Here is a 17,451-nt window from a genome sequence, read left to right on the forward strand (position 1 = left end):
TGTAAACACCAGCCGTGCCAAGAGGATGACGGCATGCAGAAAGCATACGGTTTTATAAAGGCAGCCAGGTGTTTCGTGTTGAACGATCAGAGATAGAGAGATGCAGAAGAAAGCCAGCATGGACATGATTGCATCAATTTGGTGCTAGGAAGTAAAAACCAATGATTCTGTTTAATCCCATGTTTAAATCCACAAGCGACCAGAACGACAAGGCACCACAGCTTTGAACTGTACTAGCGTTCATCCCAGAGACGCTGCTCTCGGGTTAGTGCTTTAGATGGAGGCGGAGAACGCCGTCGCTATCGAACACATTGCTCCTGGAAAAAAGGAGGAGAAAAAAAATCTCTGCTAAAATCTGGTGAGTGCAAAGGAAAGCAACTGATTTAGTATGAGAAACTTTAATATGCCACCACAAAGCAACTCAGACAAAGTCTAAGAGGTAACCAGCCATGTGAGCATAAATAAATGCCCCCCACTGCCTAACCTATAGTGAGTGTATAACTATAAAGTGGCATCATTAAATGGCACATAAACACTGATGATAATTGAATGATATTCCTAACACACTGATCATATATTTAGCTGCACACTGGATTGGTCTGGAAGATTCACAGACCTGCTGGAAAGTAAGATGAGCCTCAGTCCACATATTTCGGTATACAGGTTTGTTTCATTGTAATTTCATGTCAAAAATCAAAATCTGGACGTCTGGATTTTGAGCACAGCAGCCCAGTATAGCAAAAACTGGTGAAATTTAGAAGAAGGGCAGTGACAAACACCACCCACGCTGTCATGAGACTTGCGCAACACTCTAGCGTCGTTTGAAACGTTCCCGTTGTCAGCGGTCGGTTAACGAATGATGAAGCCTGCAGCGGATTTGTTCCTCCGACAGCTTTTTTTTTTCACCTCCAGCTATATTTAAAAAACAGTATGAGCAAGAAACTGATCCTAAAAATAGGCAGAAAGGATAGCGGAGCACCTGTGTGAGCTTCTGAGCCAAAACAAAGACTTGGCATACAGAGAACAGGGAACTGAAGTTGAATTATAAACAAACAGGAGACGTTTCGTTTTTTTTTTCTTTTCTAAAAAGGTGCTTTAATATAACATCATAGTTTGGAAGAAAATTTGCAACAAACCATGGATCACATCACCTTGAAACAGACTGCAAACGTGGCATTGTGCAGAATCTTGTCACTGATTTTCAGAGCTGCACTGAATGTCTACATGGCTTTCCAAAAAAAAAAGAAAAAAAAAGAAAGAAATGTAAAATAAACAAAAACAAAAATGGAACCCCAAGTGGATGTAATGCTTAACAAGTCTAAACGTAATCTTGACACGATAACTAGTTGTGCCTTTAAATATTAGTGAGGGAAAAAAAGAAAACAAAAGCTGAAAGAACAACAATAATAATAAAACATTGTTGACCGACACCGAAAGTGCTCCTCCTTGTTTTATGTGAAGGGGAAACTAAATCTGACACTGGTTCTGAAAAGCAGAAACCACACACAGGGTTCAAATCAGGAAAGAAGAAGAAAAAAAAAAAAAAACAGCAGCAGCAGCAGGGTCATTAAAAAGGTGCCTGATTGTAATGAAATACTTTGTCATTGTAATGACAATTTAGCAAACTGAAAAACAGAGAAAGAGGAGGAAGAAGTTGGGAGGAGGAGGGAGGGGCATTAGCACAACAAAATAAAAATTGTGTAAAAATGGGAAATTAATGCGAACTGGTCGTGGTGTAGTGTGTACAAGAAAACAAAACAACAACAAAAAATACAGAGGTGTTATTGCGTGTTTTGCAGCTCTGATACACCGCTGCTCCTCTCCTAGGCACCATGGTGAGAGAGGCTTAACACACACACACACACACACACACACACACAGAGAGAGAGAGCCAAGAAGCACCTCTACACTGCTCCAAACTAATCAGCGGTTGGACCTTCACTGCTCTCGGTCGTTCTCTTTCTCTCTCACACACACACCAGAGCAGTGAGATGGGGCGCTGTGTGTGTGAGGTACTGAAGTCCGGTGTGCCATAGCAGCAGCAGGGTGCAGCTCAGAAAGAGAGTTTGAACGCTCAAGTGATGAAAAATACAAAATAAAGCAAAGAAACTGATGGAACTAAACAGCAGGCATGTTTGCTAAGGTATAGAGCGCAAAATCTTATTCCGCTTATTAAAAAAGGGATGCTGCTGGGCAAACAATAAAGCTCTAGAAAGAACCGCGGTCTCGGCCTAAAAAGATTAGATTATAGACTGATGCGACGACGGGAAAGAAAATATCAGCAAACACCTGAGGGACACGTTGGCAAATTGTTGCATCCTGTCACGACCCGGATGCGATTCTCCCGACCGCTCTTTATTGTTATATACACATGTAAAATGAAGTGGATGTGCACGGTGGCTACGTTACACCAGCTTTAAAACGCAACGTAAAAACACAAACTAAAAGTCAGCTGATCCATAACAAGCGCGCAAATGTTCACCGGACGAGCCTGAAACAGCCAGACATGATTGTCAGCATGTTTTGTAGCATCGCAGCTAAAATTCAACAACCCGGTAAAAACAAAACAAGCCTCGGCGTGAAATAATGTTTTCCTGCCGTCTCCGATTATTCCTCATCTCACGAACCAAACCGAAGGAGCCGTAGCAGTGTGTACGGTGAACGAGTGCAAATTCGTTCCTTTGCTTTTACGAGACAAAACGTCCGCACGTCTATAAACGGTCAATATATAATGGCGCGAGTGAAAGAGAAACAAAAACACTGATGGAGGCGATTAAAGGAAAGACAAAAGAACTTCCAGCCTTCGATAACACTGCCTTTAACAAAAAATAATAACCTGTCTCTGTTTTTAAAGAGTAGAATTCTGAAAATCTCTGGAAATATTTTCATGTACAAAAATGTTTTCCCAGTAAAAATGACATTCAAAAAAGGCACTTTGTTGGGTCAGCGAAGAGGAAAGAAAACCCACAGTCCTTTAACGCCTGCATAGAATCAACCCAAATATCTGGATTCTCTTTCTATCCTTAAGGGAAAAGAAGGGGTTTGGCGTTTTTTTGGTTTATTATTAAGCACTTAAGCATTGTGGGTCTCTCGTGAGCTGTAAAAGGTCCGTAGTGGGCGTTCGGAGTCGGTGTTCGGAGGCGTCGGCGCTTCCTGTGTAGTGAGCAGTGGGCTGCTGGGAGGTGAAGTCCATGAGAGCAGGGATGCCCTTTGCCCTCCGACCTCTTTGCTTTGCCCATGTAAGGCAGGAAGGTTGCAGCTTGCTACCTGCCTCTGAGGTTCTGCAGAACTCCATACACGTCCTCTTCCTTGCTCAGTCCTTCAAAGAACGGAAGCAGGTCCAGCAGCTCGGAGTCGGTCATGTCATCGAACCACGACTGCACGGGAACCTACAGAGCAAGACAAAACACACAAGAGTTAAACGCTCTGATAGAGCTAACATCAGAGAAATGGACAAGCAGATTGCAACCAGCAGAGTAGCTAAGGCTGAGACATCACAAAGACTACCACAAAATGTGCAAACTAACTAATGAACTGATAAACTGAGGGTCTGGATCAGATCGGTAAGAGTGATGAGGCTCACAGCGTTCTCAGGGTGGAAGATGTAGGAGGCTGGTGAGTTGTCCACAATGATGACGTTGTGCAGCTCTCTGCCGAGCCGACTCAGGTCTTTGACGTAGTTTCCTCTGTGGAACACGCAGGATTCGCGGAAGAGTCGCGCCCGAAATACACCCCACTGGTCCAGCAGGTCAGCCACGGGGTCAGCGTACTGCACAACAGAAGTCCAAGGTCAAAGGCTCATAGTTAACAGAGTAGCAAGTTAGCGCTGTACGGCTAAAAGCTGTCATACTGCTAATTTCTCCTCAGTAAGAACAGAGCACATAAAACTGGTTCATCTGCTAGTTTCTAGGAAGAACCACAAAGTGACATGCAAATCCTGGGCACCATAGTGGTTTTAGCCTCAGGGGACTTACCTGCTTTATTTAAATCAGATAAATAAAGTCAAACGAAAGCGTTTAGATCAGAAAAGCTCAGCTAATAAGCATACAGCCGTTTGACTCTCAGCCTAACTGGACGTTCTAAAGGCAGGCTAGAGCGTCCTAGCAAACAAAGCGCTAATCTAAAAGCGCCAGCCTTTGCTTCTTAACAACTACTGCGCCTTATACAACTAAACAAGACAAACGAAAAGCAGCGTCTGGGACATCGGATACGATCACGGCAACAAAAGAAAGCTTCGCGAAGCATCCGGACTGAAAAGAACGAGACGTGAAAGCTGATGTAGGCTCTAGGCTCTGTGGGCTAACACACAAACACTACCAGCGCACATTCTGTACGAGTCGTGGAGGCTGGAGGGACACTTACCCATGCATTAGCAGCTAAAACAAATGCTGGCCACACAAAGACAGAAAAGGGGGGGAAGGGGTCAGATATCAGGAGGAAAAAAAGCAGAAGAGTTCACAACTCATTCACAAGCTGTCCGACATGCTTCAGATCGAACGGCACAACATCGAGAAGCTTTGGCGTACAATGAAAAACTTCAAAAGGGTTACAAATGCTAAATCAGGAATACACCTTTAAAAGAAAAAAATAAAAAAAAAGGAAAATTTTTTTCATAAACTGAACTTCATATAAGGGCCATTTTCCACTGCATAATGCAAAAGGACAGAGACTTGCACCAAAAACTCTCTATTGTGGAACCGGTCAGCTGGACCATGACCAAAAAAATAATAAAAATCCAGCTGGATGAATCTTGGTACTTTCTTAAGGTACTGGGGATGCAAAAAGCAGCACCATCAATGAATGGTTATATATTTTTTTTGGTCTGTTAATATGCTTTGTTTTTATTTTTTTGTCTTTTTAAAGTGTAAGGGTTAGAGGTTAGATGCTATAATTTACTGCCATGTCAGCTACTGAGGCTATCTTCATTGCAAGAACGGTTTTTAAAGTGTAAGTGATCACAAAAAGTCTGGTTTATTTACAGTGTGTTCAGACTTTTCCTCAAACTGCAGGTTTTGTATCGTTTTGTCTAAGATTTGAAACCAAATCAAATTCCACAATAAAAATAAACTTTTTTTTACACAATTACGTTGCAGCCGGTATGAGCTGGTTAATATTTACTGTGCCGGTTGTTGAAAAGGAGCCTCTGGCATCCGTCGACTTTTTGTCTTTGAATGCGGGGCGGAAAAACGCCCGCGGGGGTTAAAATGATCTTAGCACGAGCACCTGTGCGGTGTGTATGAAACTAAAAATGTATTATTAAGGGGTATTATTGGATGTGGTGAGGCGATCAAACCTTGGCAAGGCTGGCTGTGAAGAGCACGCATTCGAACAATTCTCCCATCTTCTGCAGGAACTCGTCCACGTGCGGTCGCTTCAGGACGTACACCTGAAATGCAGACGTGCCCTTTACTGCGACGCCGAGCAAACACACACTCAAATCCGCTCAGGATGTGCATTGTGCAGAGAGATGGAGACAGACCTGACTATGCAAACACAAACAATAATAGTGGTACAGTAGGAGCGCTTCATTGTAGATGTAAAGCTGCCACCCAGTGCAAGTAATCGTGAATAGGCCAACCAGGACAGACAAGCCTATCCTGGATTACTTGAACAAGGTAGCAGCCATCTTAAAGAGTCGGAGGGATTCTTCTAAGAGATCCATCTGGAACATTTTTATATTGATTCTTCTATATTCTCGCTTCTTGCTTTGGTCTTGCTTTGTTTCTTCACGTCCATGTTCTTCCAGGAACAGGTGTATTTACACTGAGACACTTTCCTCTTGATTGATATGACTTCTGTTGCAGCAGGACAACAATGCATATCATTATACAGCGTCATTATTAATGAATGATAAACAAATCACTTCAGAAACTATACCGATATTCCCGTTGCTTCCACTTTACCGACTACTTTGTGTAGATTTATTACAGATATTTCCATTGAAGGGCATTTTATTTTCAGATAACACTACAACACTGCTAAATAAATGAAATGCGAGGACGGTGAATATCCGTGCAAAGTACTGTAAGGATTTTGGATAAACCAACAACTTTGGATTACAGTACCTGATGCACCGTGCCGTCGATCTCCACAGGAACGATGAAATCGGCATTACTAATAGGCTGAGAGAAGAGAAAAGAAAAGGGTGGAATATATCATTACTCATTCACACACACACCAAAAGGATTTTGTAAAACTGACACTTGGAAAGTGGGTGACATGCTGTACACGGTAAATACTGTGGTAGTTACTTTAACGAACAGCAGGGGGCGCCCGTGTGCTTACAACGCCCAACGATATAGAATAAATAGGAATAAAATAGTACAAAGTGTGTAATAACTGATGTTATACAATAAATTATACAGCATATCAACATTATCTTGCTGGAAACGATACGCATGAGGTCTACGTTACACAGTAAGACTTCTCAGAACGCTGGATTATTTAAAGCAGAATTCAAGACTGTACATGCCCTGTAACTATTTGCCTCCTGGACAGTTTTGACTTTCGTCTTAAACGATCAGCCGAGACGAGGAATCTCCCTTCCTAAAATATGTGTTTAGTCACCGCTACCATCAGCCTCTCCTAAATGTTCTTTTAAACAGGATTAACAAGACGACTAAGGAGGATTAAAAGCCCAGACAAATTTAATCTGGACAAATGGAGCTAAGGTCAGTGATTTGTTCAGAATCATTCGCTGACCTCTTGCTGTACTCAAACACTGGAGCGCAGAGTTCAGGCACAGAGAGAGCGGATTGAAACGTTTTAGATCTCACTCGGGCCGGCGGTGACGACAGAAGGATCGATGGCCTGCATTTAATATAAACCCCACTTCAGCTGACTTTAAAAGCAGAAACTATTGTTTGCTCGGACGATCGAACAAAAACAGATTCTCTTTCGTCGTCCAAAATATTGGTGCTGTTTAAAGACGAAAAAAAAAATCTTAAAATTACAACAAAATAGAATGAATTCAATTTTTTTTATTCCAGACACTACATATACTTAAGGACAGTTTTACACAGAAGAGAGATGTATACGCTTTTAAATAAACATCTGATTTATTTATTTATTTCAAAATTAAGATTTCCGTTTGACAAACTCAAACACTAACCCGAGTTTAGCCAGCTGTAATAATAATCCAAATATGTACACGCATGTGCATACTATTTTCTCCTCGTCTATTTTTGTTTCCTCTTCCTTCTTTCCTTCCTTTTTTCCCCTCTCCGTCACTCTCGCAGCAGTGGGTTTAAAGCTCCGAAAGAACGTGACATTATAAAGTCCGTATGGTGTTCTGATTGAGAGGGGATGGAAAAATAATTATTGAAAAATAAACTCTGAACTAAACTGAAACAAAATCTGAGCTGAAAACACAGACTTCCAGAAATACGGCGACGAAAAATGACACATAGGAAACACATTTTCTCGGATTCCTTTGAGAGATGATTGAGAGATGAAACAAAGGCCAAACAGCCCCGACATGTTCTGCTCTTAGCTGTTTACTGCAAAACAAGTGTTTAAAAAGTCAGAAACTAAAGAGAGCAAAGCTACAGACCTTCTGTTTGTATACAGTAAACGTTTAAGACGTTCATCCTTCACTCTACACTTTTTTCTGCCTCCCTATCGTGTTTTTGGGGATGTCCGGACTGCCATATTGACTCGACAAATTCCTGACTATTTGTGCAAACCTTTACATTCAGAACATAAACTGAACCGTTACTACAGAGCAAGAAATTTTAAGCGTTGTCTTTCACTTCATGGGATCGATATAACATCATTTCATTTCAACTATTACTTTCCTTTTAAAATTTGGAATCATGAACCACTCGCCTTGCTGAATCCCACCTGGTCTGAACCATTCACTTATTTTCATCATACACACACCGCACACACGGAGAACGTGTGTGATGAAGATGAGGTGAACAGATCGGTAGCCCAGGCGCCTGAGACAAGCCGAGTTTTCACATCTGTGTCTTATTAGAGTTTTACTTCTAATTGCCAGGGAGGCTGAATGATTTGTAGCTGTTTTTATTTATTTTTTTCCTAGCTATTCATTCTCTTATCCACTGAGCAGAGAATGAAGTGTTTAAACTGGAAGACTCCAAAAATCAGGAATATTTATATATATATATATATATATATATAAAAAAAAAAAAACAACAACTAAGGTGCAAAACCATTAAGCACATGCAGAATAAAATAAAGAGCATGATGAAAGAGATCATCAGGTGTAGATAAAGACTTCAGGAACAGACAATCTCCCCGGTCCCAGGGAGCAGAGCGTTCGCTTATTTTCATTACTATGCATTGATGCATTCAAATAGATAACTAGATAACTATCTCAAGGTTAAATTTCATTAGCCTGTTTGTTCCTATGCAACCAAAACACAAGACGGCCAGATAACAAATGTACGATTTTGCACGGCCCTGATGACACGAATACCGTATGAAACTACCTTAAAGGAACTGTGCACCAGAGTCTCGTCCAGGTCTATCACCACACACTTCTTTCCGTAGTCGTTGATGTTGACCTCAGGGAGGAGGTATTTCTCTGGAGGCTGGAGAGACAGAACACAGGATGAGGATGAGAAGGGGAAAGGGTGTTAAAAGACAACCTTGTGAAACCGCAGTAGCTTGAGGTAGACGTTAAAATGTTAACGCGGTCGGCAACAACGTTCCGGCTCTACGTGACAAAATCCGTGGACAAAGGGAAGAGGTCGCACACTCGAACGGATGCAGTGCCATCGTCAAACAGTGATCTTATGCTTCACTGTGTCAGAAAATAAGCACCAATGCACATGTCCATGCTCTGGAAAACCAAACCCTTGCGAAAGACATAAGTGCCGCAACCATGAGAAACTATTAAGTGATTTATGAAAAGAAATCACTCTTTTATTCGAAATGGACCGTGTGACCTTGCTGTAAAATCATCGCCAGTGAAACAGTACACGCTGGGGGGGGTAAACAATTATTTACACACTCAATTATAAACGAAAAAAACAAAACAGAAAAAATAATCAGCAAAAAATTTTACGTTTTAAAGACTAAATGTTAAACAAATAATTAGTTTTAAATGATCAGTGTTTACAAAAAAAAGTTTTTATTTGCAAAACATTAACATAACCGCGTCTGGTTTTTTTTAACGTGTTAACATTTTAAAATAATTACAATTTAAATTTAGTTTAACTAATTCAAGTCACTTGGCAAAAAAATGGATATCACAATACCGGCTATATCGCAAAATATTTACAGTGTGCTTATAATATAAAATACTGATATTATTCCATTAAAAGACCTAATGCACACAAGACGAACACTACGCTACTGTGTTAACGTGGTTTTCTTTCTGTGTCGTATAACATAAACGGCTGGTTTGTGAGAACGTAAAGCCTCGGGACGGCCTACGCCTGCTCTAAAAGAAAAAAAAAAAAAAACAACAACCTTGACCCAGGAAGTGTTGTCAAACATTCCAGTTAGTGCAGTGATTTTAGAAATGTGCATAGTCCAAAGCAAACAGGAAGAAGTAGATTGGTGAAAGGAACTGAGCACCAGAGCCAGAACAGAGAAAAAACCTGGAACGCTTCGATCCCTCAGCATGCAAAGAATAAATTAACAAAAACAAAAAAAAAAACATACAAGCATGAAAAACAGAAAAGGGGTAATACATACACCAGGCACAGGGATGACCTCAGCCTGCTCACACTGGGCCACGACACACCGGGAGAGATGAAAACAGAGAGAATACACAAACACGGGACAGGAGTGAGGGGCTACAACAAACACATGTTCCAGTGCACAGAGATTACAATGAGACTGAAATGTGAAATGCCGAGCAGAACTAAAGGTGAAAAAAAGGCACTGGATGGTTGGGGGTTTAGTCTACCTTTACCTTCATGTCATCTCATTTCAGACCAGAAAAGCACCAGCGATAGATTGAGTTAATACAACATTTACCTAACAAGGCAACAATGATCTCACAGATGTGTTCTACTAGTCAACTTCACTTGTAGATTAGCAGAGATGAAAGTAGCATGTATTTAAAATTTGGCTCCGCTCGCGGTCCTTCGGCCGACCTGTCTGTAGGTTTAGAACGATTGGGTTGGAGCGCCGAGTTGAAATCGGCTAACATGAGAAGAAGCCACCATCTTCACACACACACTGCCTGTAAATGTGTGGAGTAATCACGAGCTCGCTCTCTTAGCTGATTTCTGTCACTGAAATCATTTTCCGCCTAATTTCAATTAGTATTACAATCGTGCTAGCCTCAAAACTAATTTATAACTGAATAACGGAAACTTTAATAAATACACAGTAATTATTAGTAGTAATAATTTAGACACAACTGTTGTATAATATTCAATTAAACAGCTGAGAACTTCTCCTTATGTCTGGATCAATGGGGAAAACGTGTTCATTTGAATTCAGACTGAACCCCTGTATCGCGGTGTGTGTGCATGCGCTCCTCTTCCTCACCTTCGGTGGCGCTCCGTTCTCCTCCACTGGCGGAGGCAGAGGGCTGCTGGTGTTGTTGTTGGTGCTGGCAGGAGGATCGGCTTCATAACTCCGCAGGCAGCAGAAGAAGGAGCTGAATAAACTGCGGTGAGTTTTCTTCTTCAAGCTGCTGCTGGACAGCGAAACTGGACCGGGGGAAAAAAAGCACCGCAAAAAATGCGCTATGGGTTAGAATTTGTGGGGGAAAGAAAAAAGAGAGAGCGAGAGAGAGAGAGAGAGAACATCAAGTACCAAAAAAAAAAAAAAAAAGCACTTGGGTCCATGCTGTTAAAGAAAAAAAAGGTAAAGGACTGATGTGATGAAGCACAGGTACTGTTAGCAATTTTTCACAGTGAATGTTAATTAGACCAAAAATAAGAAATAAAAAATCAGAAATCGCGAAGCACAAACTCGATACATAATGCTAACACCTTTTAGAAATATTAAATGATCATCTTCTCCAATTAGTCTTACAGAGAGTAATGACACCGCTTCAGTCAGTCACACAGGACTTCCTCAGTTCAGCTCACTAAAAGTCAACAGTAATCTGATTTTAGAACAAATATCCTTTAATAACATATTTAAAAGGTTTAACTGATGAACACGGCCGCAAAAAAGACTTTACAGTTCGCTGTGCTTTATTAAGACAGGATATAATAACTACAGGAAACAGGTGATGCATTACAGCAGAAGCTGTACATCACCTAATAATGAACATGGCTTTCTTTTCAACAGCATGCGAGTTGCACACTCTGTACTGGCATCGCATCAAGAGAGATGGTGTGCTATGAATATAAAAAAAAAAAATGTAACAGCTAAGTGGTGCTTGTTGATATGAAAGCTACTGTCCCACACTTTTCTTTCCCTTGGACTAAGAATGGATTCACGCTCCGGTGTGGTGAGATGCCGTCAGAGTCACTCGCAGCTCTCTATCTAGCACTAATAATAATCTGGTGCATACCAGAGCCTCGGCGAGCGCTCCGAACACCGACACTGAGGTCACCAACGAGAGAATGCCCTTTTAAAAATAGGGACAGGAGAGTGAAGGGGGTCAGCGGGAAAAAAAAAGAAGTAGAAAATGAAATGAGAGACCCTCTCTTCCTGACTCCACCCTATCGTCGATGTTCCTCCTGCTCCATTTTAAGGGCGTGCTGGTGTTTCGCTTCTTTTTCAGACGGAAGAGAGAAGGCTACGGTGTGTGTGAGAAGAGCAAGCGAGAGAGGAAAGAGAGAGAAAGAGGCAGCACCAAATGAGGGAGGGGTCAAAAGGATCACACAACCAATAAAAAGGCTGGATTCCTCTCCTGCCCATTTGGTGGAAAAAAACTCAGAGACAAAAATATTAAGAGCAATGTGTTGAAAGGCTTCCAAACTAGGATGCAATCAAATCTTATTTACCTTATTACTTAATTACCACAAACGCACATTTAATAGTATAGTTAAATAAATAAGAAAAAAAAAATCACAAATCTGTACAATATATATTTTTATTATAAACAACCTTTCTTGTATATTTCTATATTTAAATTCTTATTAAATAGCCTTTAAATGTTGTTTACGTTATCCCAATCTTATGCTGACGTCTGAATTCCTTTCAGAAAGGACTTGTGCGTTCAGATTTATCCAAAATAACAAAAAGACGGTTCTTGTTTTTTCTCCCTGATTTGGTCAGCCAGTTCTCCTCATCCTTACTCGTGCACACCAAGGAAGGTGCTATTGGCTATCTTTGGTCAGCGTAACTGTGACATACAGAAAAAAGAAAGCACGCCCCTCCTCCTATACAGAGAGCACGACCGATCTTTCTCCCAGCCGTAAATAGTTGTCCCATCGTCGGGATTCGAACCCAAGATCTCTTTTGCAGCATATATTATATTTCCTTTGGTAAGTGTTCGGCCTTATGGGTTTGTTGACACACACACACACACACACACACACAGACACACACAGAGACACAGACACACACACAGAGACACAGACACACACACAGAGACACAGACACAGACACACACAGAGACACACACAGAGACACAGACACACACACAGAGACACACACAGAGACACAGACACAGACACACACACAGACACACACACAGAGACACACACAGAGACACAGACACACACACAGAGACACACACACAGACACACACACACAGACACACACACACAGACACACACACAGAGACACACACACAGAGACACACACAGAGACACACACAGAGACACACACAGAGACACACACACAGAGACACACAGAGACAGACACACACACAGAGACACAGACACACACACAGAGACACACACAGAGACACACACAGAGACACACACAGAGACACACACACAACAGAACTGCTCAAATTTAATCAACCCTATATCCTAATAGTTTAATCTTTTTGATCTAAATGCAAAATTATTGGCACCCTTCATAAACCATGAGTGCTATTTGCATGCATAAACCTATGACAATGCAGTATATAGAATTTTCCTCTTGCAAAACACTGCTGTTAAAATTATTGCTACTCCACCCTAGAGAGAAAAACCAGCATCATTAATCCTAATCCTGTAATATACATCAAGGTCGGAGATCTTTGTAGAGGATCATAAATGTTCCTCTGTAAAGATTTTTCCTTTTCTTATGATTATGCACGTGAACGTTCACTACAATTTCAGACCAAAGGTTTTCAATAAGCTCTGAAAAATGTACTACAAGAAGTATGAGAAATTTAAATAATTATAATAAAATTAATAAAAGCAACAGTCTTCCTGAAAAAATTGTTCAATTCTGAGCTCATCAAACCACAACACACCATATTTCCAAACATAGTTCTCATATTTGTTTTTCCCCCAAGGAGGATTTAATGGCAAATGTTTTGAAATATTTTAAGGGATAACAGCGCCACATGTTTTGGAAACACAAGAACTTTGTGTAAGAATGATGTATTAGAGAAAAGCGGTTTCTCTAAATTCCAACGCCTGTGTGTAATGTTTCTGTACTACAATCATTTTTTGCCCGCTCTCTCCTGAAAGGTGCCAGTTATCCTAGAGTCAACTAACTACCTCACCAGACGACACGATTCACAACGGTGACAGAAATGATGACATTTTATCGAACACTGTCACAAATGAACTCTTCGCACAAGTTTGTCTTTTACATATGACACGCTTTACTCTTTGGATGACTTGATTTGAATTGTTCTGTTATTAAATCCTGTACAGTAAGGGGGTTTCTTCATATGAAAATTAGGTACTTTCAGCGGTTCGAGATCTTCATTTCACAAAAAAGTTGTTTTACTTTTACTGTTAAATAGTAATCTATTAAAATATTTACTATTTCCAAAAGCACCAATGGTAATTTAGAAACCACTTACTACAGTTACTGCTCTAAATTATATTCTCAAAGCACTCTGCATCACTGGTTCAGCCTTTTATTAAATTTTTACACAAATGGATTCCATCTTCCTAAACAATTAAAAAAATTAATTGCTAAAACAATTTGTCTAAAACACAAAACCATAAAAGACTTTACATCTTTACATCATTCCTGATAAGAAAAACATTATCTCATTAACAAAAATGCTGAACCCACTTACATAAAGGACTACACGTTGAAGACTAGAGTATATGGAATAACTCATTACCAACATGTTTACTACGGTCAGCGTGAACACGGATATGTTATACACAACTCCAAAAATGTCAGCATGCCGAATCCTGACCTCTGCTCTCTGCCTGAATGAAACAGCAGCTGTCCGAGAGGTCAAAGGTAAAAGCCTTGAAGTGTTCCCTGCTCAATTTGTCAGAGGGATCTGACACCCAGTTCCAAGTCAGATGAACGAGACAAAAAATGCCATTAGCTCTGTTACTTTTCACCACGTACAGTTCAGTGTAAACACGTCTGGCTTTCTGTAAGGTGCAGACTGGTCATTACAGAGGATCTGAGAAAACCTCAAAATGCAGGGTTACACTTACACGGTTAACATGTAACTGAAAAGGAGAGAGAGAAAAAATGTAATACAAATTTATGTGAGCTCCAAAGCACAGAAAATTGCACTAATCTAGGATTCCTATTCTGCACCGTTACCTCACCACTGACTCTGATTAAAACAAATTTCCGTATTTTAACCTGCTTGTGTTCTGTGTGGGTTTGTTATACCTTTTGCACTCGGCTGTTGTGCCCCAAAATCTCACAGCCCACTCGCTTTGTACTGGCCACGACATGTGATATATACCATTCTGTTATATTCTCTGTATATGAACCACACTGCATCATCTGTATTTAATCCACTACACATTACGCCCCTTTCTCTTCTGTCACTCGTTGTGCCTTATAATTTTTCAATGCACACCAGCTACCAAACTCTTAGAACAACACGGCATGGTTGACTACATCTAAACCAAACAACGTTCTATTTCTGTCTTAAACATGTCACTCTTCCTCCCAGCAATCGTTCTCTTTCAGCTTATTAGGACACCATAAATCATAAATACTGAAAATGAAAGAGATTAAAAAAACATTAAGTATGAGGAACAATTAAAGTAGTCGATCATTCTGTTTGTTTCACACACACAATTTTCACCATCTTCTTGTGTTTGTTTTTAATACTATATTTTCAGCATATCAACATAGTTGTTAAAAACAACTTTAAACTAATGCAGCTCTGATCTCATATATTTCCCAGAGAATAAGATACATATTAAAGTATCAGCTGATACTGAAGTGATGCTTTAGTGTCAGTAGTTTTAACATTTTTTAATAGAATGGTACCAAAACACACAACACACACATCTCACCAACATCACAACCTGGACCTGAAGTGTTTGATGCGTTTGAAAAGCATTTTATCCCTAAAGAATAATATTATATTGTAAATAAAATCCAGACTAACATCTGTAAAGTTTGTGTTCATTAATTCCTTTTGTACTTTATTCTTTTTCTAAGAAAACCTTTGAGTGAGTACGTACACCTTTAAAATCACGTTTGCACTAAACGTAGTGATATTTTTAAATAACAAACTAGCAAATAATTAACAAGACAGCAGCGAAGTATAAGGAATAAATCCAGTCTGTAAATAATCTCAAGCGCGCGCGTGCACACCAGCGAGCTAACATGGTTAGCGTAGCATTGCGCGCCCACGCACGCACGCACGCGCCCACCCATACACCATAACAACAACAAAACTCAAATCTTACCTTTTTCAGGATTTGACGATAGGCTCTCCTCCTCTTTTGGATTTGTAACTTGCGTTATGATGGACGTGTTGTCCATGGAAACGACAGGTTCTTCCTGTTTGCTAAGCTAAGCTAGTTATAACGTTATGTTCTCCACCCCGAGTGCGTAGACGTAGCTAGAAAAGGTTAATCGCGAAAGTAAACGCGGACTGGCGGCAGCGGTTCCTAATAAATCATGTCTCTAGTCCACTAACCATTACATGCATTGATTAGCTAACCGGCTAGCTGCGTGGTTGTTTTTTATTGTGCTAACTTGACTCGAAGTAGCGCGCGCGCAGGATTAGCTTAGCTTAGATTAGCTATCTCTCAAAACCTGTGTTACTAGACTGAGCAAAAAAGTGTCCACATAAAAATATTCGTCTACGTTTTCTATATATATACACATGTGTGTACATATATATAAATAAATAAGCGCCCTGTTGCTTTAGTTATCTGACTAGTTAAATCTTCGCTACAAGATAGTTGACAAACTGCGAGTTTACTATTTACCTCAATGCCCATAAACATGGACCGGTCCAAAAAGAATTAAAAAATGGGGGATTCCGGTGACCATGAACGAAATAATAAATCGAGTTATCATCTAAAGCTGTTATTGCAATGTCCGTGTTTTCAGTATTCTAGTTCCAATATGGTGGCGGTGAGTGTTTAAAATTCATCAGCTACATCGCAGACACAGCAGGAGGAGGTGGGAGTTTCTAGGAACCCCCCTCCCCTCGGAGTAAAAATAAAAGCATGCCGAGCGTAACATAACATAACAGCCACCGCCTCCTAAGGCTTTTACGACACCCCGTCAATAAGCGTTAGTTCATTTTTTTTTAAAGATAGTCATGGAACGATTTAATAAAAGATTTGCAGTAATGGTTAGTGTTACTCTCTCAGTGTCTCGGCGTTTTCATCCAAATATCAGTTCAAGCACGATAAAAAAAAATTACACACAATTTGATTATGGTAAACGTTACAGAATATTTGTGTAAAAGTAATAGGTGTGAAAACGAGTTTAAATGCTCAGAAAGTACCGAATATATGGTGTATATATATATATATATATATATATATATATATATATATATATATATATATATATATATATATATATATATATTTTATTCGACGGGGATTTCCTAAAAAAAATTCTGTTATGTACAAATACAGCCCTCTAGTGTTTAAAATGAGTTATAGCAAGTGTGTCCCTTCGGCGTACTACGCGTGCGTCTTAAACCACACACTCTATGCGGGAATAGTGTAAAAATCATTATACCCTCTAGTGTGAAATTCAGTATACCCTATAGTGAAAATCAGTATACACTATAGTGTGAAATTCAGTATACCCTATAGTGAAAATCAGTATACACTATAGTGTGAAATTCAGTATACCCTGTAGTGAAAATCAGTATACACTATAGTGTGAAATTCAGTATACCCTAAAGTGAAAATCAGTATACCCTATAGTGTGTAATTTAGTATACCCTCTAGTGAAATTCAGTATACCCTATAGTGTGTAATTTAGTATACCCTCTAGTGAAATTTAGTATACCCTATAGTGAAATTCATTATACCCTATAGTGAAAATGAGTATACCCTATAGTGTGAAATTCATAGTACGCTCTAGTGAAAATATACTATAGGGTATAATGAATTTCACACTATAGAGTATACTGATTTTCACAATAGGGTATAATGAATTTAACACTATAAGGTATTCTGATTTTCACTATAGGGTATACTGAATTTCACTATA

At 39.9% G+C, this 17,451-nt stretch overlaps 1 protein-coding gene across 2 annotated transcripts; it reads right to left on the reverse strand.

Moving 5' to 3' along the window:
* Positions 1-1,073: 1,073 nt before the first annotated feature.
* Positions 1,074-16,396, reverse strand: ctdsplb (CTD (carboxy-terminal domain, RNA polymerase II, polypeptide A) small phosphatase-like b). Of its 2 annotated transcripts, XM_060873910.1 has the most exons (8): positions 15,675-16,396; positions 10,471-10,634; positions 9,667-9,699; positions 8,454-8,555; positions 6,066-6,122; positions 5,294-5,386; positions 3,584-3,769; positions 1,074-3,389 (listed from the first exon to the last, which is right to left on the reverse strand). In XM_060873910.1, the coding sequence occupies exons 1-8, from the start codon at positions 15,748-15,750 to the stop codon at positions 3,264-3,266; spliced, it is 837 nt and encodes a 278-aa protein (XP_060729893.1). In that variant the 5' UTR covers positions 15,751-16,396; the 3' UTR covers positions 1,074-3,263. The 2 variants fall into 2 exon arrangements, with proteins under 2 accessions (XP_060729893.1, XP_060729900.1); XM_060873917.1 differs by lacking the exon at positions 9,667-9,699 and having other exon boundaries at positions 15,675-16,395.
* Positions 16,397-17,451: the final 1,055 nt, after the last annotated feature.

This window comes from Tachysurus vachellii, chromosome 1 (assembly GCF_030014155.1).
Source record: "Tachysurus vachellii isolate PV-2020 chromosome 1, HZAU_Pvac_v1, whole genome shotgun sequence".
Lineage (NCBI taxonomy): Eukaryota > Metazoa > Chordata > Actinopteri > Siluriformes > Bagridae > Tachysurus > Tachysurus vachellii.